We start from the raw sequence: 26,754 nt of genomic DNA, 5'->3' as shown, positions 1-26,754 counted from the left end.
TACCCTGAGAAAACCATAATTCAAAAAGAGTCATGTACCACAATATTCATTGCAGCTCTGTTTACAATAGCCAGGACATGGAAGCAACCTAACTGTCCATCGACAGATGAATGGATAAAGAAGATGTGGCACATATATACAATGGAATATTACTCAGCCATAAAAAGAAACGAAACTGAGTTATTTGTAGCAAGGTGGATGGACCTAGAGACTGTCATACAGAGTGAAGTAAGTCAGAAAGAGAAAAACAAATACTGTATGCTAACACATATATACGGAATCTAAAAAAAAAAGGTTCTGAAGAACCTAGCGGCAGGACAGGAATAAAGACGCAGGCATAGAGAATGGACTTGAGGACACGGGGAGGGGGAAGGGTAAGCTGGGACGAAGTGAGAGAGTGGCATGGACATATATACACTACCAAATGTAAAATAGATAGCTAGTGGGAAGCAGCTGCATAGCATAGGGAGATCAGCTCGGTGCTTTGTGATGACCTAGAGGAGTGGGATAGGGAGGGTGGGAAGGAGACGCAAGAGGGAGGAGATATGGGGATGTATGTATACGTATAGCTGATTCACTTTGTTATAAAGCAGAAACTAACACACCATTGTAAAGCAATTACACTCCAATAAAGATGTTAAAAAAAAGAGATCATACCCATCTCTTACAATTCAACAATAAGAAAACGAACAGTCCAATTAAAAATGGGCAAAATAGGGACTTCCCTGGCGTTCCAATGGTTAAGACTCCGCACTCCCACTGCAGGGGGCAAGGGATCGATCCCTGGTCAGGTAACTAAGATTCCGCATGCCATGCAGCATGGCCAAAAAAAAAAGGGGGGGGGGCAAAATATTTGAATAAACACTTCGTCAAACAAGATATACGGGTGGCATATAAGCACATAACATCATTAGTCATTAGGGAAATACAAATTAAAACCACAATAAATACTGTCATACACTGGCAGAATGGCTCAAATCTATAAGGTTAAAATGTTGACCATACCAAGCGTTGGTGATGACGTAAAATAACTAGAACTCGCTCACACTGCTGGTAGGAATGTAAAATGCGGCAAACGCTTTGGAAAACAGTTTGGCAATTTCTTAAAAATGTAAACATACACTTGTATGATCCAACCAATACCGTCCTGGGTATTTTACTTAATACAAACGAAAGCATGAGTTCATAGAGACTTCTACACAAATGTTTATATCAACGTTACTTGTTATAGCAAAAACTGGAAATAACTCTAATGACTATTATTCGTTTCTGATAAACAGACTGATATATTCCTATAATGAAATATTACTCAGCAATAAAAAGGAATGGACTATTGATACATTCAACAACACAAATGAATCTCAAAATAAGTATACTGAGTGAAAGAAGCCAATAATTACACTGAGTGAAAGGACCCACACCCCCACAATTGTATATATTGTATGATCCATTTATATAAAATGATGAAAAATGCAAAATATTCAATAGTGATAGAAAGTAGATCAGTGGTTGCCTGGAGAAATTTCAGGAGCAGTAGAGGAGCAGTGAGGGTAAATAGATCACAAAGGGTCACTTTTGGGGGTAATGGATATGCTTATCATCTTGATTATGGTTGTATACCTATGTCAGAACTCATCAAATTGTACAGTTCAATTATGTGCAGTTTGTTATATATCAATTTTATCCCAGTAAAACTATTTTTAAAGTAAAAAAAAAGTTCGTACAATGTGATCCCGTATTTTTTGAAGAAGATGGAAAAGAAAGAAAATAAGATACATAATCCACTCCCAAGTGTTAATGGCAATTCTCTCTAGATGGGATTATGACTTCTTCATATACTTGGGGGGAGAAGTTTGTTCTGATTAAATATATTTACAATTGGCATATACTGTATTGCTTTCGTAATACGGAAAACCATTCTTGACAAAAGTATGCTCCCTCCTACAAAGGAATCATCCCCCAGCCTTCATAAATTGGGGTGAAACCCCCAAGCTGACGTCTGTGAAGGGCTGACCCTAGGGTGGCTGGAAACTCACATGCACCCCATCACTACCCCTGAGGTTTGGGATCCACCCTGCACCGGCTACCCCTTCTGATCACAGCCCCCTGATTTCCCAGCAGGAACCGCCCCCTCCCGCCTTCCACTCTATGGTTGGTGGAAGCAGGGCTGACTCGACCCCCTTGCTGGGCATGTGACCTGGGCCTGACCAATCAGGCCATCCTGCCCCCCTGGCTGCAAGAACTAGTGCAGGCAGGACCACCCCGGGATTTTCAGGAACTCTTAGGGAAAAGGATCTCTCTTCTGGGGTCCCAAGCTAAGTGGATGTTAGTCTGAAGCTGCCTGTGGGGGAAGGGGGAGGCCTGCCATGTCGGGCAAATCCGCCTGAGAATTAAGCCAACATGGAGAGAAACAGGGAGGGGAGATGAAGGGAGACCAGTTCTTAACATCGTTATTAGAGCACCTGGATCCAGCGTGATTAAAGCCACTTTCCGTGTTATATGAGCCAGTGAATTCCCACGTAAGCAAAAGCTTAGGTGACTGCCCCGTTCCTGAACTCCCCTTGCCAACCCCAGGTCAACAGGCATCTTCACACCCCTCAACCCCTCCCTCTCCATCCTCCCCTTTAGATGATTTTGGTTGCTGGGTGGGGTCTGCATCAAGGGGGAGCAGCTAGTCCCTCTCCCCCTAGAGTTTATTTGGCCCCCCTTATTCCTGCTGTTGAGAGAATTCCAGAGTCTCTGAAGCCCAACTGCCTGATGGGAACCCTAGATCCCCCAGTTCCTAGCTGTGTGACCTGGGGCATCTTTCTGGTCCTTTCTGGGTCTTTAATCGCCTCAGCTGCGATAACACTGCCTACCTCAGAGAATTCCTGGATTAAATGAAATGCTAAGTAAGCACTCAGTAAATTTATTAACATCACCATCACCTGCTGAACATAAACATCTCACCAAATACTGCTTTAGGATCTCATTATAATTGCTTACCATTAATTTTATTTAGACTACCATTTGCTTCTTCTAAGTAGTCTAAAGAAGTCACTTCGGGCTCCCAGGGTTTCCGGGGCCCTTTCTAGGACACCTACCACCCTCTAGTCTAACTGTCTGGCTCCGGGTCTGTCTTCAACAGAATGCAGTCTCCACAAGGCACGTGGAATCTTACCTCTCTGTCCTCGGCGCCCAGCACAGTGTGTAGCCAGTGTTCACACTCAGTAAGATGGATGAGGTCATTCAGGAAGGCAGCCAGGAGCTTGCAGAGTCCAGCAACTCACACCCCCTTCACCCTCTCATCCCCTGATTCACAAACCTGTTCAGGTGGAGGCAGAGAATGCGTGGAAGAGCCATCTCGTGCAAACCATGAACACCCTTCGGAGAAAGTGTGACATTTCCGTCAGAAGCATGCTTGTTTTTCATACCAGTTAAGCTGTCAGATTAAAACTGATGGGCCATTTCCTCATTCTTCAGCCCATATTCCTTCGCTACTTTATGCATTCATTTCATCCAGGAGCACTCTGCCAGCAAACAAAACTGTCAGGGGAGGAGGGGAAGAGCGAAGATGTAAGAATAATAAAAAAGAGAACATTTTACACTGAGCTAATTCTACCCATTGCCTTTTGTTTTTTGGATGGATTGGGAGAGATGACCGATTTGACCCGGGCTGCTCTGTCCCACTCTCAGACCTTTGCCGTTTGCGAAACTCCACTCCATCCTTAGTCCTGATTCCTTACATCCTTTTCTTGGCCTAAGCACCATTTCCCCCAAAATAAGGTCCCAAAAAGAAAGGGGAATGGATGCAGTGGCCATTGGGGTTATGGTGTGAGCTCTTGGCCTGAGTTTTGTCCTTTAATCCTCCCAGTGTCCCTAAGAGGTCAGTGGTGTTGGCTGTCCCTGTGTTCCAGAGGAGGAAACAAAGAGGGGCGAACCCTGCCCAGGACATAGGGCCAGGGAGAGTGCAATTCACCCAAAGGCCGCAATTTTGACCACCATGCACTATGGCGGGTTGACCAATACCACAGGCCCTGGGGCTTCGCTGTTAGGGACTGAGGAGAGGGGATTGTTAACACCCAACTCCCCTCACCCCAGCCTGCAGCCCTTCATTCCCGACAGCATGGCTGAGACTCCCGCCTGTTATCTCTTAGATTAGCCCCCAGCTATTTTTATTCTGCCCTTGCTTAGGGAAGAAATACAGATTGGGCAAACCCTCAGGCCGGGCCCCAGGGGAGACCGCCATTCACCAAAGAAGAAAACAGAGCTTATTTTACATTTTACTATCTTTTTTAACAAAATCTTTTTTCCTTAGAAGCATCTTCAAATTGAGTCGCCTTGTTAGATCCCCTCCAGCAGGGCCTTTTGGGCCCCTTAAACTCACCCACACAGTGGTGGAGGCAGGACTTGTACCTGTTGAACGAAGTCCTATCTCCTGGGCTAGAGGGAAGAGGAGTCAAGGGGAGGGGCTTGGTGGAGGGAAAAGGAACCCAGGAAGGGGAAATGAGAGGACGTCAGGGAACATAGAGAAGCCTGCAGAAGCCCAGGCTGTGTGTGGGAGAGGTCAGGGATGAGTTGAGGTGAAGGGACCTCGGGGACATCTGAATGCAGATGACAGGGGGCGTCCAGAGCTCACCTGAGTGGAGATAAAACTTTGGGTGTTTTTTTTTTTCTATTTTTGAATTTTATCTTTTTATTAAAATTTTTTAAAAATTTATTTTATTGAAGTATAGTTGATTTAGGATGTGTTAATTTCTGCTGTTATACATATATATTCTTTTCTATTATGGTTTATTACAGGATATTAAATATAGTTCCTGTGTAATGCTATTTTTTAAATTTTTAAAAATTTATTTTATTGAAGTTGAGTTGATTTACAGTGTTGTGTTAATTTCTGCTGTACAAAAAGTAATTCAGTTATACATATATATACATATTCTTTTTCATGTTCTAACTTTGAAACTCTTGATGATGGTCCTTTAGATGATGGTGACAGCTCTGGGGACATGGATGGATCAGCTTGCCTTTGAGAATATGTAGAGCTGGAGAGGGAAGAAGATCACTGGCCATCGATGATTGAACTCATGATCGATAGACTGAGTCTCCATCCCCTTTCCCCTCCCTGGAGGTTGGGAGGTAGGACTGTAAGTTCCAATCCACTAATCATGTGGTTGGTTCCCCTGGCAACCAACCCCCATCCTCTGTGCTTTCCAAAATTCTCCTCCTGAACATAACAAAGGACAAATCTATCACTCCTTTATCGTAGGAAATTCCAATGGTTTTAGGACCTCTGTGCCAGGAAGACAACGAAGACCAAATATATATTTCTTATTATGAATCACAATATCACAGATGCTCCCACTATAGTCCTTTGCTCTATCTAGCTGGTCCCTGTGTGGAACCCTATTCCCTCCGCCGTCCACTCTGCTCAAATCTTGCCTGTCAATGTGGCCAACTGTGACCTCCCGACTTAACACTGCAAACCTGCCCTCCCCCCATTCCAAATCTTCATTAGTTGGGGCCACATTTCCCAAAACACTTATTTTCTAACACAATGAATGACTTATTTAGTATGTTAGTTTTTAAACTGAAGTATATTCAAATATTATTGATTAATAATAGTAGTTTCATGTATACAGCATAGTGATTCAGTATTTTTGCAGATTATACTCCATTTTAAGTTATTACAAGATAATGGCTATAATTTTCTGTGCTATACAATATATCCTGTTGTTTATCTATTTTACACATAGTAGTCTGTATCTGTTAATCCCATGCCCCTAATTTGTCCCTCCTCCCTTCCCACTCCACTTTGGTAGCCAGCCACAAGTTTGTTTTCTAGGCCATTAATTATCATCTTCCCACCCTCCCCCCACGTACTACAAGTTCCAGGACGGCAGGGAATCTTTGTTTTGTTCACTGAGTATCCCTAACATAGTGCCTGGCACAAAGTAGGTGTTCAGTAAATACTTGAATGAATGACCCCTTGAAGACTGTTCTAATACTTTTAATTCCTTGACTGTCGGCTAAGCAAAATGGAGAATATAAGCTTGCCTTACTGGTTAACAGTGAAAATTAAGGTGATTCATGAAATGTCTTCCAAAAACTATACAGGTAAACTTTGTACATTTGCGTGTTTTTAAAATATCTGGTCTCTTTTAAAAAAGAAAAAATCCATGAGAGCATTTCATGCGGACGGATGGAAATAGTCTACACATAGCAAGACCACAGAGCAAATGTGAGTACTGCCCCCTCCTGGTTGAACATGGAGGTGTGGCTTTCTGCACCACCAGCCCCACTGGGGACGACTTACGGACCTGGTGGGGTTGCGAGATATGCTATCGATGACATTTCAAAATGGGTCACATTCAACCCTATTTTCAGACGGAGGCAAGGAAAAGAGGAATAAAGTGTCAAAAGGAGAATTTCTAGGGAGTACAGAGCCCACACATTTCCATACTGTGAGGAGGATGTTGACAATTAGTGGAAAGTAGTAAAGAAAAATGTTAAGCAAGAAAATCCTAACATGATCACATCCATCTGCTGCACTTACAGCTGGAATCTGAGTGGGAATTTCCCATCTGTGCTTTAGTCTCAGCTTTAATTTGACTATAAATAAGACACACACATGCACAACTTGCACTGAGTGCCTTTTGGGGCCAGAAGTTGTTTAAGGATGAGATATATATATATATAAACTGTGTATACTTTAACTCAGAACCTACTCATTAAACTAGTCAGTCTGAGGTGTGCAGCCAGTCTCTTCTAACTTGGTCCCAGGACGACGTGACACTTCATAACTGAGGCCTTAACTGTCGACATCCTCTGCTCAAACAGATCTAAACAGAACTTCTGATGCCCAGGCCAGCTTTCCCTGGAGAACCTGGGTGTTTGCTTCAGGAAACCTTGGGGCCCAGAGGCCTGAAGGTGGCTGCATTTGGGAAGCCCATGGCTCAGTCAGACAGAAGCTGCACTTGCTACTTTACATTCTTGTGTGATTCTCAAATGGACCCTACAAGCATCTATATGGACTATCACCCCCACTTTACAGGGGGGGAAGTTGAGGCTTAGTGACATGAGGTAACTTGCCCAGGGTCATGTGGTTCCTTAGTGGTAGAGCCAAGACTCAAAACCAAGTCTTTGAAGCAACGTTCAAATCCACATGTTCTTTTCACTTTCCCCTCTGCCCCCACATTACCCTCCCAGGGCTTCTGGGGCTATAAATAGTGGGGGAGGCTGGGATTTTGTGTACGAGGTCAGCCAGGCCTTTAGCACAAGGAGACACTAACATCTCCCAGCCTGGCCTAGCCTGGGCCCTGCTATCCCCCAGGCCTCAACAGAACTCAGGCCCAGACAGGCCCCAGCTTATCACCAGCTTCACTCTCTTGGTTATATTTAGCTCTGGACCTCAAAGAGAAAGGTGTGGGCCAGCCCCTGAGACAGTGCACACCCCCAGGCCAGGCCAGGCCACTGTGCGTAGAAAGAGGGTGTCTGCCTCATCCTCTTCAGACACTGGTGTGAGCCTCCTCCAGGGGGGGCTGGGTGCACCCTCCTTCCTGAGAGTCTGCGGGATCTTGTTCGTCTTGCTCCTTGAGGGAGGGACCACGGCAGTTGTCTGTAACACCCTGCATGTGGCTGTTGATTAATCACTCTTTGTTGAGTGAACAAATCAGTGATCCAAATTCATGTTCTAGAAATCTGGACATCAAGACAGACACACGAATTCCCAGAGGGATACCTTAGAAAACCGAATGCATTTCATGCTGTTAAATAGTCAACTTGGGACTTCCCTGGTGGCGCAGTGGTTAAGAATCCGCCTGACAATATAGGGGACAGGGGTTCGAGCCCTGGTCCGGGAAGATTCCACATGCCACGGAGCAACTAAGCCCGCGTGCCACAACTACTGAGCCTGTGCTCTAGAGCCCTTAGAGCCACAACTACTGAAGTCGCATGCCTAGAGCCCGTGCTCCGCAACAAGAGAAGCCACCGCAATGAAGAGTAGCCCCCGCTTGCCACAACTAGGGAAAGCCCACGTGCAGCAATGAAGACCCAACACAGCCAAAAATAAATAAATACATTTTTTTAAATAAAAAAAAAATGTAGTCAACTTTATTCAAGGAATGAACGTGAGTTTCCATCCTCCTCTTTCTCCCCCTTTTCTCTTCCCTCCTCCAGATCTGGCATTAAGGCTGCAGTGGGGGAGGGGGACCCAAGAGGGGCATCAAATCCTGGAGGCCAGCCCGAGTGCCTCAAGTGGCAGCGACCCACAGTGTGGGACAGCTCTTGGAGTCCCTTTGTCTCTGCAGGTGTCCCGATGACAGGCCTCCCTCCCCTTGCTCTCTTCGCCCCTTACACGCCAGCCACCTGCAGAAGCTCCGGGAGGCGGGGCTGTGTCTCCATCGGACCTGCTGAGCGACTGGATCAGACTGGGGGGCGTGGATCAGTCTGGTGGCCGGGGCCAGAGCTCAGGAGCCTGGCTGGATCCTGACACTGGAACTCAAAGGGCAAAAGCTGGCAGCTCTCAGATCTTACAAAAACGGAAAGAGCCGCTTTTTCACAATATAGAGAACCGTAGCAAGAAAGAGGGCGAGCGCAAGGAAAATGAGAAGCTTGTCAGTCAGCTCTCGGCGATTATATTTTGTGATGAGCTTCCGTCCCAGCTGGATGGTCCCCGACATGGACTTGAATTCTTCATTTGCATCCAGGATAGTCCGTGAAGAATTAACTGAAACAAAAGAGGGAGGGAGCCTGACTAAGAAAGTGTACAACACCGAATCCAAAGACCCTGCTCTGCCAGCTGGGTTCCCAGTAATTAACACTGTGCTCGGAAGCAAGCTCCTCTGAGCCAGGGCAAAGGATGTGAACAGACGCGACGCAGAGGAGCACAGAACAAGGACAGGGCAAGGAGAGGCACTTCCCTGGGTCCCATCCAGCTCAGGGAAGGATGAGGTTTGTTTACATACAGTCACAGGGCCATAACTAGGAGTCCTCCCAACATGGACATAACCAGGGAAAAGGGCAGAGGACGGTTCCTTTCCTCACCACCAATCTCCGCTTTCTGGAGGAGGCAGGCGCTGCTGAGAAGAACCCCCGGCCGCAAAACTAACGCGGGTGACCGTGGACAGGCACTGTGAGGTCTCTGTGGGGGCAGGGCTGGGGGCAGGACTTGCCGCCTGTGAGGTGCACCCGCCGGGACGCCTGGTGGTCAGATCTGCTCTTTGTGGGATCGTGAAGGGGCAGGGATGTCCTGGGCCCTGCCACATGCCCTCACACATGCCAGTCCTGCAGTCCTGGGACACTGGCTGTAGCTTTAAACACGTGACACCTGTGCTCCAGCCCCTGTGTGAAACCTACAAGGAGGCACGTGTCCCTTAAGGCTCGTCGTGCCCACATGTGAAACTAACTGGAGTGTGGGTTTCTGGACCTGACACTTGAGGAAGAAGGTTTCCCTGGCAAGATTCCTCTACAAAGCATAACAGGGCATCATCAGACCATCCACAGAATGAAACATGTTGTCAGGTGAGAAGGTGAGACATGAAGGACAACATGCGAAATGTTTCCATTTCTGTAAGAAAGAAGGGGATAGGTAACATTTAATTTGCTTGTACTCTGCCTGCTGGAGGGTCTCAGAAGGCTATGAAAGAAACTGGTAACAGTGCGCCCCTCTGGCAGCAGACCTGGAGGTCAGGGGCAGGGGGAGGTCAGAAGGGAGAGCAGTCTTTCTGTTTCCCTCCTGTACTGTCCAGGGCTGTGCAGCCCGGAATGACAGCCACTAGACACATGTGACACCTGAGTGTGTAAAATGTGTCCAATCCAAATATCCATGTCTCTGTGGGTAAAATACCTACACAATTTCAGAGCTCTAGTGTGGAAAGAAAAAAAAGGAATGTCAAATATCTCAATAATTTTCACTATGAATTGCATATTGAAATGGTTAAATATATGATTACAATTAATTTCATATGTTTGTTTTTACTTTTTTTAATGTGTCTAATGAAAAATTTTAAGTGAATGTATGTGGCTCCCATTATGTTTCCATGGGACAGTGTTGGCCTGGAGGTTTTTTCCTTAACCACGTAATTTATATTACCTTTCCACAAAATTACAAGTTAATTAACAAATAAAAGAAATTACCAGAGGAAACAGAGTAGTGTTTTGAAAAACACAGATTAGAGAAGAGCTAAAACCGATCCTTCTCAAACTCTTCCAAAAATTGCAGAGGGAGAAACACTCCCAAATTCATTCTACGAAGCCACCATCACCCTGATACCAAAACCAGAAAAAGATATCACAAAAAAGAAAATTATAGACCAATATCACTGTTAAACATAGATACAAAACTCCTGAACAAAATACTAGCAAACAGAATCCAACAGCACATTAAAAGGATCATACACCATGATCAAGTGGGATTTATCCCAGGGATGCAAAGATTCTTCAATATACGCAAATCAATCAATGTGATACACCTCACTAACAAATTAAGGAATAAAAACCATATGATCATCTCAAGAGATGCAGAAAAAGCTTTTGACAAAATTCAACACCCATTTATGATAAAAACTCTCCAGAAAATGGGCACAGAGGGAATCTAACTCAACATAATAAAGGCCACATATGACAAATCCACAGCAAGCATCATACTCAGTGGTGAAAAACTGAAAGCATTTCCTCTAAGATCAGGAAAAAGACAAGGATGTCCACTCTCACCACTCTTGTTCAACATAGTTTTGGAAGTCCTAGCCACAGCAATCAGAGAAGAAAAAGAAATAAAAGGAATCCAAATCGGAAAAGAAGTAAAACTGTCGCTGTTTGAGGATGACATGATACTATACATAGAAAATCCTAAAGATGCCACCAGAAAACTACTAGAACTAATCAATGACTTTGGTAAGGTTGCAGGATACAAAATTAATGCACAGAAATCTCTGGCATTCCTATACACCAACAACAAAAAATCAAAAAGAGAAATTAAGGAAACACTCGCATTTACCAATGCAACAAAAAGAATAGAATATCTACGAACAAACCTGCCTAAGGAGGTGAAAGACTTGTACTCAGAAAACTATAAAACACTGATGAAAGAAATCAAAGATGACATAAACAGATGGAGAAATATACCATGTCCTTGGATTGGAAGAATCAATATTGTGAAAATGACTATACTGCCCAAAGCAATCTACAGATTCAATGCAATCCCTATCAAACTACCAATGACATTCTTCACAGAATTAGAACAAAAAATTTTACAATTTGTATGGAAACACAAAAGACCCCGAATAGCCAAAGCAATCTTGAGAAAGAAAAATGGAGTTGGAGGAATCAGGCTCCCTGACTTCAAACTATACCACAAAGCTACAGTAATCAAGACAGTATAGTACTGGTACAAAAACAAAAATATAGATCAATGGTACAGGATAGAATGACCAGAGATAAACCCACACACATATGGGCATGTAATTTACAACAAAGGAGGCAAGAACTTACAATGGAGAAAAGACAGCCTCTTCAATTAAGTGGTGCTGGGGAAACTGGACAGCTACATGTAAAAGAATGAAATTAGAACACTACCTAACACCATACACAAAAATAAACTCCAAATGGATTAAAGACTTAAATGTAAGACCAGACACTATAAAGCTCTTAGAGAAAAACACAGGAAAAACACTCTTTGACATAAACCACAGCAAGATCTTTTTTGACCCACCTCTTAGAGTAACGGAAATAAAAACAAAGATAAACAAATGGGACTTAATTAAACTTCAAAGCTTTTGCACAGCAAAGGAAACCATAAACAAGACAAAAAGACAACATTCAGAATGGGAGAAAATATTTGCAAATGAAACAACAAAGGATTTATCGCCAAAATATACAAACAGCTCATGGGGCTCAATATCAAAAAAACAAACAATCCAGTTAAAAAATGGGCGGAAGACCTAAACAGACATTTCACCAAGGAAAACATACAGATGGCCAAGAGGCACATGAAAAGATGCTCAACATCACTAATTATTAGAGAAATGCAACTCAAAACTACAATGGGGTATCACCTCATGTCGGTCAGAATGGCCATTATCAAAAAATCTAGAAACAATAAATGCTGGAAAGGGGGTTGTGAAAACGGAACCCTCCCGCACTGTTGGTGGGAATGTAAATTGATACAACCACTATGGAGAACAGTATGGAGGTTCCTTAAAAAACTAAAAATAGAACTACCTTATGACCCAGCAATCCCACTACTGGGCATATACCCTGAGAAAACCATAATTCAAAAGGAGACATGTACCACAATGTTCATTGCAGCTCTATTTACAATAGCCAGGACAGGGAAGCTACAGATGTCCATCAACAGATGAATGGATAAAGAAGATGTGGCACATATATACAATGGAATATTACTCAGCCATAAAAAGAAATGAAATTGAGTTATCTGTAGTGAGGTGGATGGAGCTAGAGTCTGTCATACGGAGTGAAGTCAGAAAGAGAAAAACAAATACCGTATGCTAACGCATATATATGGAATCAAAAAAAAAAAAACAACTGGTACTGATGAACCTAGTTGCAGGGCAGGAATAAAGAGGTAAACATAGAGAATGGACTTGAGGACATGGGGCGGCAGGGGGAAGCTGGGGTGAAGTGAGAGTAGCGTCGACATATATACACTACCGAATGTAAAATAGTTGGCTGGTGGGAAGCAGCCGCATAGCACAGGGAGGTCAGCTCAGTGATTTGCGATGACCTGGAGGGGTGGGATAGGGAGGATGGGAGAGAGGCTCAAGAGAGAGGGGATATGGGAACATGTGTGTGCATATGGCTGGTTTGCTTTGTTGTGCAACAGAAACTAACACAGTATTGTGAAGCAATTATACTCCAATAAAGATCTATTTAAAAAAAAAACACAGAGAAGGGGTAAAAACAAACACTCATGTAACAAAAATCCCTCTCAGCCCTCTTTCTCCATGCCTGCTGCCATTTTGAAAACCTAAGTAAGAACCTGTTAAGTAAAAACCTAATAGGCCTTTCTTTGTTAAACTTTCTTTACAGAGAATTTTAACCATCACAAAAGTAGACAGAATAATATCATGAAGTGCCAGAATAATATCATGAAGTGCCATGTGCCATCACCCATACACATGAACCACCAACTCCCTGGCAGTCCTGTCCCCTCACGACCCCCATTCAACTCCCCCCACCTACAATTTTACAGCAAATACCAGACATCATATCCTTAATGGGCTTTTAAAAAAAAAATTGTGGTCCTAAAAGACTTTCTTTTTTTTTTTAAGAAGATGTTGGGGATAGGAGTTTATTAATTAATTAATTTATTTTTGCTGTGTTGGGTCTTCGTTTCTGTGCGAGGGCTACCTCTAGTTGTGGCAAGCGGGGGCCACTCTTCATCGCGGTGCGTGGGCCTCTCACTATCGTGGCCTCTCTTGTTGCGTAGCACAGGCTCCAGACGCGCAGGCTCAGTAGTTGTGGCTCACGGGCCTAGTTGCTCTGCAGCATGTGGGATCCTCCCAGACCAGGGCTCGAACCCGTGTCCCCTGCATTAGCAGGCAGATTCCCAACCACTGCGCCACCAGGGAAGCCCCTAAAAGACTTTTGAATTTGTGAGTCATAAAGAAAGGATTAAGAACTGTATTCTTTGACTTCCCTGGTGGTGTAGTGGTTAGGAATCCTCCTGCCAATGCAGGGGACACGGGTTCAAGCCCTGATCCGGGAAGATCCCACATGCCCTGCAGCAACTAAACCCATGCACCACAGCTACTGAGCCTGCGCTCTAGAGCCCGTGGGCCACAACTACTGAGCCCAAGAGCCACAACTACTGAAGCCCGTGCGCCTAGAGCCCATGCTCCACAACAAAGAGAAGCCACCGCGACGAGAAGCCCACACACCGGAACGAAGAGTAGCCCCCGCTCGCCGCAACTAGAGAAAGCCTGGTGCATCAACGAAGACCCAACACAGCCAAAAATAAATAAGTAAAGAAAAAAAGAACTGCATTCTTCTTTTTTCAATGGCTATCTCTCCTACAAAATGTACCCCAAGAATGACCCTCAACACCCCAGAAACCATCAGGATCTGTGCAGCCTTCTCACCACTTAAATATATGGTCTGTTTCTGATATACGTGCTGGGTGTGGGTGTCCTGTCGCTCGCACCAGAGGCAGGAAAGTCCTCGATTCCAAGGCCAGGCCGGCTCCTCCCTCTCACGTTCTCCAAGGCCTCTCCCCAGGCTCAGGCCATGACCCCGGTGCACACTCAGAGGAGGTGACCAGCTGGTTCCGAGCCTAAACCCAGAAAATTTTCAAACACAGGGAGTGACCTTGGGGATAAGCTGCTTGCTTTCCTTTTGCTTCTGCCTGTTTTGATAGTACACTGAAAAAAAAAAGAGTGGTTCAAAATTACAGATAATTTTTAGGGGTGGTAATGGTATTGTGGTTTTGTTTTGTTTGTTTTTTGTTTCAAGAGTCTCTTATCTTTTAGAGAGACATACTGAAATATTTATATGGATGACGTCTGAGATTTGCTTCAAAGTAATCCAGATGGGAGCATAGTGAGGACAGAGTTGAAACAAGACTGGCCAAGAGTTGACAACTGCTGGAGCTGGGTGATGGGTTCCTGGGACTCATGTACCAGGCTCTCTACTTTTGTCTCTGTGTAAAATCTTCCAAAAGTCTTTCAAAGAGTAAACTCTCTTCCTGTTTTCCTACACGGAGGATCCTGGGCAGGGCAGATTCTCTTCTGTGTTATAAGGGAGACATCATGGAAAAGCTGTCGGGGAGACCCAGATGGTCTGCGGAAGCTTCTTCTGTGGCCTCTGACTGCATCTTTTTTTTTTTTTTTTTTTTTTAATTTATTTATTTTTGGCTGTGTTGGGTCTTCGTTTCTGTGTGAGGGCTTTCTCTAGTTGCGGCGAGCGGGGGCCACTCTTCATCGCAGTGCGCGGGCCTCTCACTGCCGCAGCCTCTCTTGTTGTGGAGCACAGGCTCCAGACGCGCAGGCTCAGTAGTTGTGGCTCACAGGCCTAGCTGCTCCGTGGCACGTGGGATCTTCCCAGACCAGGGCTCGAACCCGTGTCCCCTGCATTGGCAGGCAGATTCTCAACCACTGCACCACCAGGGAAGCCCTGACTGCATCTTTTAAAAGGAGCTCACAGGACTTCCCTGGCGATCCAGTGATTAGGACTCCGTGCTTCCACTGCAGGGGACACGGGTTCGATCCCTGGTCGGGGAATTAGGATCCCGCATGTCGCATGGTGCAGCCCAAAAATAAAGAAATAAAAGGAGCTCACAGTAAAAATAACATTGGGGAGTACAACTGTAAGCTGATGAAATGCTAGCAGACTAGCTGCCAGCCAATAACTGATCATCTCTCTGCCTGGCCAGGGGGGTCCCCAGAGCCCTAGATGACAAACAGACTCCCAGGCCCCTCCTCCAGCCTTGCTGGCACCCACTCTCCAGGAGAAAGCCCCTGGGAGTGCTTCTGCACATTTTGATGGGGTTGTGTGGATCTTGTAGTACAACTATAAAAACCGAAAAGGGAAGTGAGAGAGGCGTATCCCACTCTGGGTAAGACCAGGCTGTCAAAGAAGTGAGAAGCCACACAGATCAGTAAGCTTGGGGGCGGATGGGGGCAGAGGTGGAGGAGCCCGGGGGCAAGGGCTCTGGAGGCCGTATCTCTGGGAGCAGCTTCCCACTGCAGGCCCGGCTTTACCCAGCGTCTGCATGGCTTCCTCGCTCTGCTGGACCTGCTGGGACATCATCCTGCTGATCCCCATGAGGCTCTCTGTGATAGCACTGGACGTCTGGGCCAGGCTCTCTTTGGCGGTTTTCCTAGAAGTCCAGAGTGGGAGGAGGAATGTCAACAAAAGCCCGGCTGCGGGAAGGCCCCAGATTCAAATGAGATCCCATTTTTTAATCTATCGAATTAGTACGTACTTTTAAATGACTATAGTCAGTGGTGACAAAGGCGTGCAGAGAGCATGCTCTTGAAGACTGCTGATTAGGGACGTAAGCTGGTGCTACCCTCTGAAAGCCATCTGGCGATATGTATTAGGAGCCTTAGAAATGTTCACGCCTTTGAACCAATAACCTCATCTGGGAATCTCTCCAAAGGAAACATCCAGAATGTGGACAAAGCCTTATGTACTGACATGTGCCCTGGTGTGTTATTTATAATACTGACAAACTAGAAATATAAACACACACAAACAGGGGATTAGTTAATATAAGGGACTACTATGTACTATTAACATTTTGTTTAAAGAGCTTTTTTAAAAAAAATGTAAGTCTGTGCAACGATACTAAGTGAAGGGGAGTAGGAGACTAAATTTTATGTATGGTATGATATTGACTTTATAAAAAATATGGAAGAAAAAATAATGAGAGGAGGCAATATATCAAAACGTTTGTGAGTAGTACAATTATGACTTACTTTCAGTTTGTTACTCATATTTTTATTTTACTAATTTACTACAAACAAGAATATATTTCTTTCATACTTAAAAAAAAATTATTTATAAAATTAAATACTAATTTTATGCTGAAAACAAGAAGGGGTTCCCCACAGTGGGTTTTGCACCTTGCTGATTGCTCTTTATTCTGTCACCAGAACGCAGAAAGACAAAAAGACAGGTACCTTTGCCTGAAGAGGTCTCCTCCCTGGAGAAGTTCTGCTTTCTCTAGGTTGTCAATAGCAATTTTGCAAGTGAGATTTGCCTTCCTCCATGAGGTCTGATTGCTGGAATTAGAAGGGTCATGTGTGAGTTTCTGTTGATGCCACCAGGCTGTCAGTTCAAGTCACAGCAGGTCTTCCTTCCAGCCAGGGAGTAAGGAAGGCCACCCGAGTTTGGCCCAGGGTCCATCCCCACCACCCCCACCACTTCTTCCACTTGGTTGCCCCAGCAGCTGCTCCAGCTCAGGCCCCAACACCTCTTGTCTGGATCCTGGAGGCTGTCTCTGAGTTGTTTTCCTACTGCCCATTAACTGTCCCTCTCCCCCCAGGACAGCCACAGGGAGCAACCTGGCCATAGCATGCCTCTGTTTACAGCCCACAATGGCTCCAGACTTCAGGGTAACATCCAAACTTCCCAGCGGGGCACACGAGGCCCCGTTCAAAGTTATCTCTTACACATTACTGCCTTGCCTTGTGTGCGGCTTGGTTCTGTTCCTCGAGAACCATGCCTCGCTCATCTTTGTATAACCAGTACCCAGAACAACAGTTATTGGCCCATTAGCTGCTCAATCAATATGTGTAACAGGAAGTAGAAAAATCATTATAAGACAGTTTTCTTCAGTATTTCTTCAAGATTTGCTGTTCTTTACATACCACAGACCAATCATGGACAACACAAACACACTGTATTAGAAGAGTCCAGTCTGACATGATTTATTTACATTTTTTACCTGATCTCCTTGCAAGAAACAACTCAAATTTGGTGAACAGTTCCCTGGAGTTCGAGTGGGGTCTTTTTTTATTTAACATTTTATTGAAGTTGATATATAATGTTGATATAGTTGATATATAATGTGTTAATTTCTGCTGAATAGCAAAGTGACTCAGCTATACATATATATATTTTTTCATGCTCTTTTCCATTATGGTTTATCACAGGATATTGAATATAGTCCCCTGTGCATACAGTAGGCTCTTGTTGTTTATCCATCTTATACATACTAGTTTGCATCTACTAATCCCAAACTCCCAGTCCTTCCCTCCCCTACTCCCCCTTGGCAACCACAAGTCTGTTCTCTCTGTCTGTCTGTCTATCTGTTTCATAGACACATTCATTTGTGTCGTATTTTAGATTCCACTTATAAGTGATATCATATGGTATTTGTCCTTCTCTTTCTGACTTACTTTGCTTAGTAAGATAATCTCTAGGTTTGTCGCAAATGGCATTATTTCATTCTTTTTTATGGCTGAGTAATATTCCATTGTATATATGTACCACATCTTCTTTATCCATTCATCTATCGATGGACATTTAGGTTGTTTCCATGTCTTGGCTATTGTGAATAGTGCTGCTATTTACATCAACATAGGGGTGGATGTATCTTTTCGAATTATAGTTTTCTCTGGGTATATGCCCAGAAGTGGGATTGCTGGATCATATGGTAAGTCTATTTTTAGTTTTCTGAGGAACCTCCATACTGTTTTCCATAGCGGCTGCATCAATTTACATTAGAGTGAGGCCTCTGTTTGATGGACTATAAAAAAGTTAACTGGGCTCCTCAGAGAATCAAACTCATGCACTAGAACTCTTACACAGCTGGCTCAAATCAATTGTGCTAACCCCCGGAATATTTAAAGAGGCAAATAAGAGTACACGAACTGATAGGGTGGTTTTGAATAGCACCTCTATGTTGAAAGTGTTCAAATGAGCTCTCTGATGCCTGACCAGCATCTGCTATGCCGTCTCACACCTGATACTTTAAAAGAATCAATTACATTTTCAACTGTTTACAAGGGAGTTCTGCTGGGCCCTGCAATGCAGAGGTAAATGAACAATAGCGCTTGCCCTCAGGGACTCACATTTACTGGGGAGAAAGACAAGCAAAAATATTTACTGTATAGTGTGACAAGCACGATAACCCAGGTAAGCACAAGTACTGTTTCAACACAAAATCGCCAAAGTATTAATTTACTGCTTTCTCTCCTCTATCCTGGAGCTGCACATCCTGAATGGCCACTCGCAACTTTAAACCCATGCTGAGGTGGTTTTGCTGGTGTAACTTGCTAGATTTTACACAAGGGTCCTCTTTACACAATGTTTATAATCTGAGTCCCCATGGTGGCCTACGGAAAGGAAAGCCATCATGACACAAAGTCTCACTGGTCCCCACTCACACATCCCTCCCTCCTCACAGGAGCCTCTACCACACCCATGTCTTTGTCAGTCCCTATCCTCCTGACGGCTGGGCGTTATAAACAGAGCTGCTGTCAGCAAGGATGCTGCTGGAGAATTACTCAAATCAGAAGCAAAGCCATAGACAAATACAGATGTGACAGTTAGTCCAATTAACAAGGATGAAGAGAAAACCTACAAGGATGGTGACGTTGATAGAGGCTTCAAAAGAGAAGGATATGGATACCAGGGGCTTGGAAAAGTTGATGGGGCCCTCAAATATTTTTGCAATAACAACCCTCTTTTTGATTGTGGTGCAAACATCAAATGTGAGGGGTCAGGTACAGTTTCATGCTATCAGACAATTTGGTTGGATAAGTCCCCCAATTTCAATACCAAGAAATAGCACATACCTTCAGTTATATAATCAAATAAGCATATAGCTGCAATGAAAACCTCAATTTTATTTAACATAAGCTTATTTACATTTTTTTGTTTCATTTTTTAAGATAAAGTCCCATTCAAAACTTTCTACATTTTGGTCCGTCTTAAGTAGGTTCACTTTCAATGGACTTTTTAAGATATCAATTCTCTTTAGATTAAAAAGGACCTTGTATTACTGGGACTTCCCTGGTGGTCCAGTGGTTAAGACTCCCTGATCCCAATGCAGGGGAACCGGGCTCAATCCCCTGGTCAGGGAACTAGAGCTCACCTGCCGCAACTAAAGATTCTGCACGCACCAACAAAGATCCCGCGTGCTGCAACTAAGACCTGGTGCAGCCAAATAAATAAATATTAAAAAAAAAGGACCTTGTATTACAAAAGCAACCATTTTTTAAAAATATAAAATACAGTATAATGTTAAATATGCTTTTGTAAACTACGCACAGTCTCACTTACCCAACAGCCCCTGCTTGCCCCCCAGCTTTGAGAATTACATCCGGTCTGTGTATAAATGGCACAATTGAGTCATTAAGCTAGGTTTATTAGGCAAACCCTGGCACAAGCCTCACAGGGAGCAAGCAGCCCAGCCAAGGCCACTAGCAGGAGGCCAGGCTCTACCTACCTGAGCATCTGCTTTTTGTGATTCTCCACTTCCTGGAGCAGAACTTGCTTCTCCGACTCTTTGTCTTGCTCTTTAGCCGACTGCTCAAGCTCCTGTGGGGGGAAAACAGCTCTAAATTAAAATGACTTTAAAAGCTAATACAAAACTGGACAGCACTTCTATGTCTACCAGTTATGCAACAGCACTTGAAAACCCTCCTAGGGACTTCCCTGGTGGTCCAGTGGTTAAGAATCTGCCTTCCAACGCAGGGGACGCGGGTTTGATCCCTGGTCGGGGAACTAAGATCCCACACGCCACGGGGCAACTAAGCCCGCATGCTCTACAGCCCGCGTGACACAACTAGAGAGCCCATGTGCTGCAACTACTGAGCCCGTGCCCCACAACTAGAGAGAAGCCCACATGCCTCAGCTAGAGAGAAACCCACATGCCTCAACTACTAAGCCCGCAGACTCTGGAGCCTGCGGACCGCAATGAAGGGCCCACGTGCTGCAACGAGAGATCCCACATGCCACAACTAAGACCTGATGCAGCCAAATAAATAAATATTAGAAAAAAGAAAACCCTCCTAGAACGGAAGACTTAGGAATGCCAGTTCACATACAATAAACATCCTTTTACATAGATAGCTCAGTCTGCAGGAAAGTAAGGAGCATCCCCAGGACCACAAAACGAGAAGGGAACTAACAGCCAGAGCGGCCTTCCTGTGAGGGATGTGAGGCTGCCCTGGAGCAGGAGATACGCTTCTCTAATCTAGGGCATGCCTGAAAAGAAAAGGAAAAAAATATAACTATATAGGAGCCTACTGATTCCACTCTGAGATATGATGGAAATACCACTGCTGTTGGCTTCATGCTTACTCTCAATCTCTGTACATATTTCATTTTAGACTGGAGGCAAAGAGGGTTTTAAAGTCCATGTGGGGGGACTTCCCTGGTGGCGCAGTGGTTAAGACTCCACGCTCCCAATGCAGGGGGCCCAGGTTCAATCTCTGGCCAGGGAACTAGACCCTACATGCGTGCCACAACTAAGAGTTCACATGCCACAACTAAGGAGCCGGCGAGCAGCAACTAAGGAACCCACCTGCCACAACTAAGGAGCCCGCCTGCTGCAACGAAGACCCAGCGCAACCAAATAAATAAATATTTTTTAAAAAACAACAAAAAAATAAAGTCTATGTGGGGACAGAAAATGAAGCCTTGGCCATCTGAGGCCAGGAATTGGAACGGAGAACACCACAAAGGGATACACCCTCAGTGAAAAGGTGAACTAGGAAAATGTCTGTCAACCAGCAGAGAAAATGTGGAAGCTTGTCCTTTTTTGCTGTGGGGTCTGGCTAGAGGGATACAAAATATCTTCCCTGAGAATATATAACCATGGAGCTACCCTCACACTGATCTAGGATTCAAATTCATACTCCCTGAGTGGTTTCAGAAACTCCACGAGGAGAAATGAACATAAAAGTGCTCCCAGACTTGTGATAATCCTAGGAGACCTGGCAAAAGCAAATGCAAAAACCTTTGAAGAGACTTGCCTTCAACTCAGGCCACACAAAAGTCCCACCAGGAAGGGCTTCTGAAGAGGAGTACTCAGAGCCCCAAATAACCAAACACCAGGACCCAACCGTCCACCACAGTGAGGGACAGCAGACCTAACAACCAGCTGTCTGAGACCCCCAAGAACTTCAGATGATGGAACTATCAGACAGACCATAATTAAAGATGTCAATATACCTTGAGTCTCATGTCATATTTTTTTTAACTGAAGTATAGTTGATTTACAATATTGTGTTAGTTTCAGGTATATAGCAAAGTGATTCAGTTATATGTGTATGTATATATATATATATATTCCAATTCTTTTCCATTATAGGTTATTATAAGATTTGACTATAGTTCCCTGTGCTGTACAGTAAATCCTTGTTGTTGATCTATTTTTCTATATAGTGGTGTGTATCTGTTAATCCCAAACTCCTAATTTATCCCTCCACCACCCTTTCCCCTTTGTTAACCGTTAAGTTTGTTTTCTATGTCTGTGAGTCTATTTCTGTTTTTGTAAATACGTTCATTTGTATTATTCTTTAGATTCCACGTGTAAGTGATATCATATGATATTTGTCCTTCCCTGTCTGGTCATGTCATACTTTTGGCTTTCAAATTAAAACAAGTTCCAGTTTTAATCAAGCTATTGATGCAAAAACATAAACTATTAGCTCATTTATATACTAATTTATTTATTTATATGCTTGTTTATACACTAATAAATGTTTGGAGATGCAGATTAAAACTGGGATGGAGTCAATATTCATTGACCATGTGCAAAATTATTAGGGCCTTACTAGGTGCCTGGGTAGACTGGTGCTTGAAGAGCTGATGATCGGGAGGGAGGGACATAACAAATGTGTAAATGTACTGAGGTTATCTTACTTAGTGAAGGACATAAACACTGGGTGAGCGCACAGAAACTTAAACAGAAAGAACAAGGAAATACTTATACTTAAGGTGGTGAGTGTGGTTGGAGAGCTGAAGTCATATGAGTTGAAAAAAGGTCTTTCATGGAATAAATCTGCTTTAAAAAGCAAAAAAACAGTCCAAATAAATGCCCTTTGACAGAGAACAGGCCAAAAATAAATTATGGCTATAAAAAAAGAATGAGGAAGCTTCCCAATACTGACATGGAAAGATTTCCAATACATATTAAGTTTAAAAATGGTATGAAAATACCATTTTTAATATGCTACCTTTTAGATGAGAAATGGGAAAGAAATAAGAAAACATTTGTCTTTTTTAGTATCTGAGTAGAGAAACTATGGAAAGATACATAAGTAACATATAAGAGTGGTTACCTATTTGGAGGAGGGGAACAGAGAACAAATAAGGAGGCACACCTAAGGTTTTCACTGCACTTTTTCCTGCCTGCCAATATCTACACACATATACGCATATATAAAAAACATGTGAAAGTAACAGCCTTTCTAAATTAAAAAATTAAAATGATTAAATCAGCACTAGAGATGGAGGTGGAAAGAGATCAGCCAGGTTCAGTGACATTGCTGAAATCTTCAAGTGAACTCCTTTGACAAAAACTGCATATTGCCAAAATTGCCCTTGAAAATCCCTTAGGAAGTAACGCACAGGACACAGACATCCTGTTTTTCAGGGTCCAAACTGCCACTTTTTCTATCATCTTTGGAACAGACTGTCTTCTTCTGGTAAGCAAAAACAGGGTTATTGGCTGGCATTTGGGGCCATGTCATAAAGAGAGCACAAGTCTTTAAATCCAAGAACCATATGCAGCGAGACCAGGTGCCCCAAGACCCAGACAGGAATGGCCAGATCCATGCCTCCCATCTTACCCTCACTCAGGGCACAAGCACAGAAACACCTATGCTGTTCAGACTGCTACTTTTCTCATTCTATTGTTTTTGGAGACAGCACATATACCCTAGTCAAATTCAGGACTGCTACATATGCATATGATGTGACTGGAGACTACAGAAACAGAGAGGAAGAGGCTGGGCAAAGTGACAGCACGGAAAAAAAAAACCAGGGGACACTGGTAATGGATTGAGGTGGATGGGTTGGAGAGAGTGGTAGAGAAAAGAAAGTAATGCAAGTGACCTCAGAGTTTTCAAGTTGAAAAATTCCCAGGACAATGGTGTCCCTACTATCTACCTGTAACATAGCTGGCAGTGCTGTGCATTCAGAAGTCCCTCATCTTTACCTGGATAGCAGGTTAGTACAGTTACCTCCACCGTCTAAACGTTTACTACTCCCATCTGAACATTTACTGAAGGACCTGGACAGCTCTCGAGCAGAGGTTAGTCCCAGTTCGAAGCCCCGTTCATCGTTACCCAGTGTCAGCATCCCAGCTCTGCAGACACTCACCTGTATTCTGTGCCGCAACTGTTGAAACTTCTCTTTCACTTTAGTATTCAGTTCGGTAAGTGCACTTAATGGCCCTGAACAATCTCCAATATCCTAGGAGACATTGAAGAGATGAAGAGGTCTTTCTCAAGACAATGCAATGAAATGACACCAGCTGTATAGTGAGAGGGTTGGCTTACAGCACAACTAAGTTTGGCCTACTGACTGTAATTCATCCTGATCTTTGCTGTTTACCTCTGCAACACAAGCAAAAACATTATAATTTACATTTTCTCATCCCTCTTTAGGATAATTCTGAGTAAGCAACATAAAAGCATAGATAGAAACAAAATTGTCTTGACTTATTAGTTCCTGAAGCTTAACAAAACGCCACCCAGCCACTATGAAAGACTTAAAGCAGCTTATACATCTGACAAGAATAAACATCCAAAAGAGATACTATAACTTTAGATCTTTCCAACTTGAAAATCAGGATGCTAAATTTCTGGCATCATATGACAAGATTAACTTCTCAATCTAATTTTACAAACCATCTATTATAAATCACACTGTTTATAGACATGTTTGAAGGTAGACTTAGAATTTGTTTCTGGACATTCAAAATTACCTGGGCCAGGTTTTTAGTTTTTGTTTTTTTGGTTTTTTTGCAAAAGGGCGGAGCTGGTTTTATTCAACAGTCTCATTACAAAAATAACCAAAATGTGTGCAGCAGCGGAATTAGGAAGGACCCTGCCTGACTTCTGCAAGAGTGGGCAGCCCCCTTTTCCCCACAGCCCTGCAGGGGCAGTCAGCTAGCACAGAGAGCCTCAGGGCAAGGTAGCGGGCAGAGCTCTGCATGGGGGCCTGGCCTTGGCTAGTACTGTCCACTCTGAGCACTTCCATCCTCCCCGCCATTGTAAACACCATGCTCAGGTCAGGTCTCCCAATGCTGGGCATCAACCCTGCCCCGCTGTTAGGTCCTCAACAGGACAAACTATCCTGGAAACTTCCTTCCATCCAGCCAGCCAGGAAGGTAGCAAATAAGGGGTGACGACTCGAGGAAGGATGGGCCACCCCAGTATGGTTGGGGGCACTGCTTTCCCCCAACACTCCTAGGTGGGCTGTCCCTGGGCTGAAACAGTTCCCAAAGAGGCCACGGCGGCTCCCCAAGGCTGAAGGTAGTTGAGGCTGTGGTGGGCCCAGAGGGGAGCACTGGATTTCATTCCTAAGACCCTAGAGGCCCGGGGAGGGGAGCCCTGGGAGGCTCAGGCGTGCTCCATGGGGCCGGGGCCACCTGCGTGGGAGTGGGCAGGGGCTGCAGCCTGCAGGGGGCCAGCACTGGGCTCTGGGGACACCGGCAGAAGGCCTGAGAGGCCGTCAGCGGAGTCTGTGTTGAGGTCCAGCCTCCAGTAAGCTTCACACAGAGGCAGACCATTAGCTTCGCAAAGACTTGAGCTAGACGAGTAATACTCCTCCTCCAGCTCGTAGAGGTCTATGGAGACCTCATCCCAGGGCAGGTTTTAAAGCAGGCCCTAGAGCCAGATTATGTGGATTCAAATTCTGTCTGTAGCAGTTTATTAGCTGTGTAACCTTGAAAGTTAGAGTCCTCTGTGCCTCAGTTTCCTCATCACAACATACCCACTTCACAGACCAGGTACCTATGTAAAAGGCTTAGCAGAGGAGCTGGAACACAGTAGGAGTATGCTAAATCTAGCTATCATCAATTGCTCTCACCATGAGAACGCAAATGTTAGAAAGTGCAAAAGTGCGCTTAAGCAATTTAGATTATGTGAAAAGGCAATTTCATTTGTTCTGAATCTTAAATTTATTTTTCTAGAATTGGCCCAGATGTTTTGTAGTTTACACATGGGAAATGTGAAGTTCAAGAAGTTTAAATGTTTGCGTCAAGTTGCCTCACTTGTTCTCTGGATTACTCGTTAAATCACAGTCCTTGCAACATATAATAAGCTATTAATTTGGTTTATTTTGCATCTGATTTCCGTGGGTAGCCTTACTTTCCTTCACCTTTTACGACAGCTAGTTGCAAACTCTGAGTCTACATCGAATGTTTAGTAACATTTGTTGGAAATGGAAACGATCTGCCTAAAAGGAAGGTTTTAAACTTTTGGTTTCTTTTTGCTAAACTCAAGGAACCATTTCTACATTCCTAACTCTTGCCTATGCCAATTGGTTTACTGCAATACTACCTTCTACCCTTAAAACTGGCTTAAGGCAAAGGACCTCAATTACCCCATCTGTTAAACGAAAGAGTAGACTCTTAAGTCTTTTCTACAGACTGACTTTCCCTGTCCGGGTCCCAGTTTTGCCAGTATCTGCTTCCTGATCCAGGCAGACTCGATTTCCTCATTCACAACAATCTCAACTACGGTCCAGGTGACGTTCGTTTCACGTAACGAACGGTGCCTCCCATGCCAGGTGGCCTTTGGTGCCACGGGGCATCGGACCCAGGGAGCTGGCCAGCAGGGGGCGAGGCTAATGGCTTCCAGGACGCTACCAAAGGATGGAGAGGACGGTGTCAGAAGGCGGGGCCAAGCAGGATGACAGGTAAGCTTTGAGGCTGTCGTGGGGGCGAGGCGACGGCCAGAGGTGTGTAGGGGAGGGGCCACAAAGGGGAAGGCTGGTCGGGGCTGAGGTGGAGGGGGCGTCCCGGAAGAGGGCGAGCCAACGGCAGCCAGATGGAGTATCAAGGCCAACGGTCAAGGGGACGAAGGGGACGGGACCAAGGGGGAAAAGCTCGGGAGTGAGACCGCCGAGCTCACAGAAGGCCAGTGGAGCTTGGGTTTAGGGCTAGTGGACCCCGGCGGGGGTCCCGGGCATTAGTACCTGGATAAGCGCCTTCACCTCCAGATCGAATTTGACAATCTCTTGGTTACAGATCCTGACGTGGACGTCTTGAGGAAACGCCATGTTGGGAAAACCGGCTACGGGCTGCCGCGGTGCCCAAATTCCAACGCGTTTTCGCACCGGCTTCCTTCT

The 26,754-nt window shown here is 44.5% G+C and overlaps 1 protein-coding gene across 2 annotated transcripts; it reads right to left on the bottom strand.

Annotated features, from left to right (window-relative positions):
- Positions 1–8,046: 8,046 nt before the first annotated feature.
- Positions 8,047–26,703, bottom strand: BNIP1 (BCL2 interacting protein 1). 2 transcript variants are annotated; one of them, XM_022595097.3, is made up of 6 exons: positions 26,602–26,703; positions 23,779–23,871; positions 19,895–19,986; positions 16,620–16,721; positions 15,696–15,814; positions 8,047–8,707 (listed from the first exon to the last, which is right to left on the bottom strand). In XM_022595097.3, exons 1-6 carry the CDS (start codon positions 26,683–26,685, stop codon positions 8,511–8,513), a joined length of 687 nt encoding a protein of 228 aa, XP_022450805.1. In that variant the 5' UTR covers positions 26,686–26,703; the 3' UTR covers positions 8,047–8,510. The 2 variants fall into 2 exon arrangements, 1 of the variants encoding a protein (XP_022450805.1); XR_016392857.1 differs by having other exon boundaries at positions 8,595–8,707; positions 14,079–15,814.
- Positions 26,704–26,754: the final 51 nt, after the last annotated feature.

The sequence above is a fragment of the Delphinapterus leucas genome, chromosome 3 (assembly GCF_059928025.1).
Source record: "Delphinapterus leucas isolate spDelLeu-1000000601 "Yukka" chromosome 3, BTC_Dleu_Yukka2, whole genome shotgun sequence".
Taxonomy (NCBI): Eukaryota; Metazoa; Chordata; class Mammalia; order Artiodactyla; family Monodontidae; genus Delphinapterus; species Delphinapterus leucas.
The sequence above is the reverse complement of the archived record's forward strand: the minus strand, read 5'-3'. Positions and strand labels throughout refer to the sequence as shown.

Bases quoted from the DNA above. Each gene is read 5' to 3' on its own strand.
- BNIP1 (XM_022595097.3), bottom strand. From the start codon at position 26,685: ATGGCGTTTCCTCAAGACGTCCACGTCAGGATCTGTAACCAAGAGATT. The intron at 19,987-23,778 runs GTGAGTGTCTGC...TTCCCCCCACAG, and splicing joins AGTTGCGGCACAGAATACAG to GAGCTTGAGCAGTCGGCTAA. The intron at 16,722-19,894 runs GTAGGTAGAGCC...TTCTAATTCCAG, and splicing joins CACAAAAAGCAGATGCTCAG to CAATCAGACCTCATGGAGGA.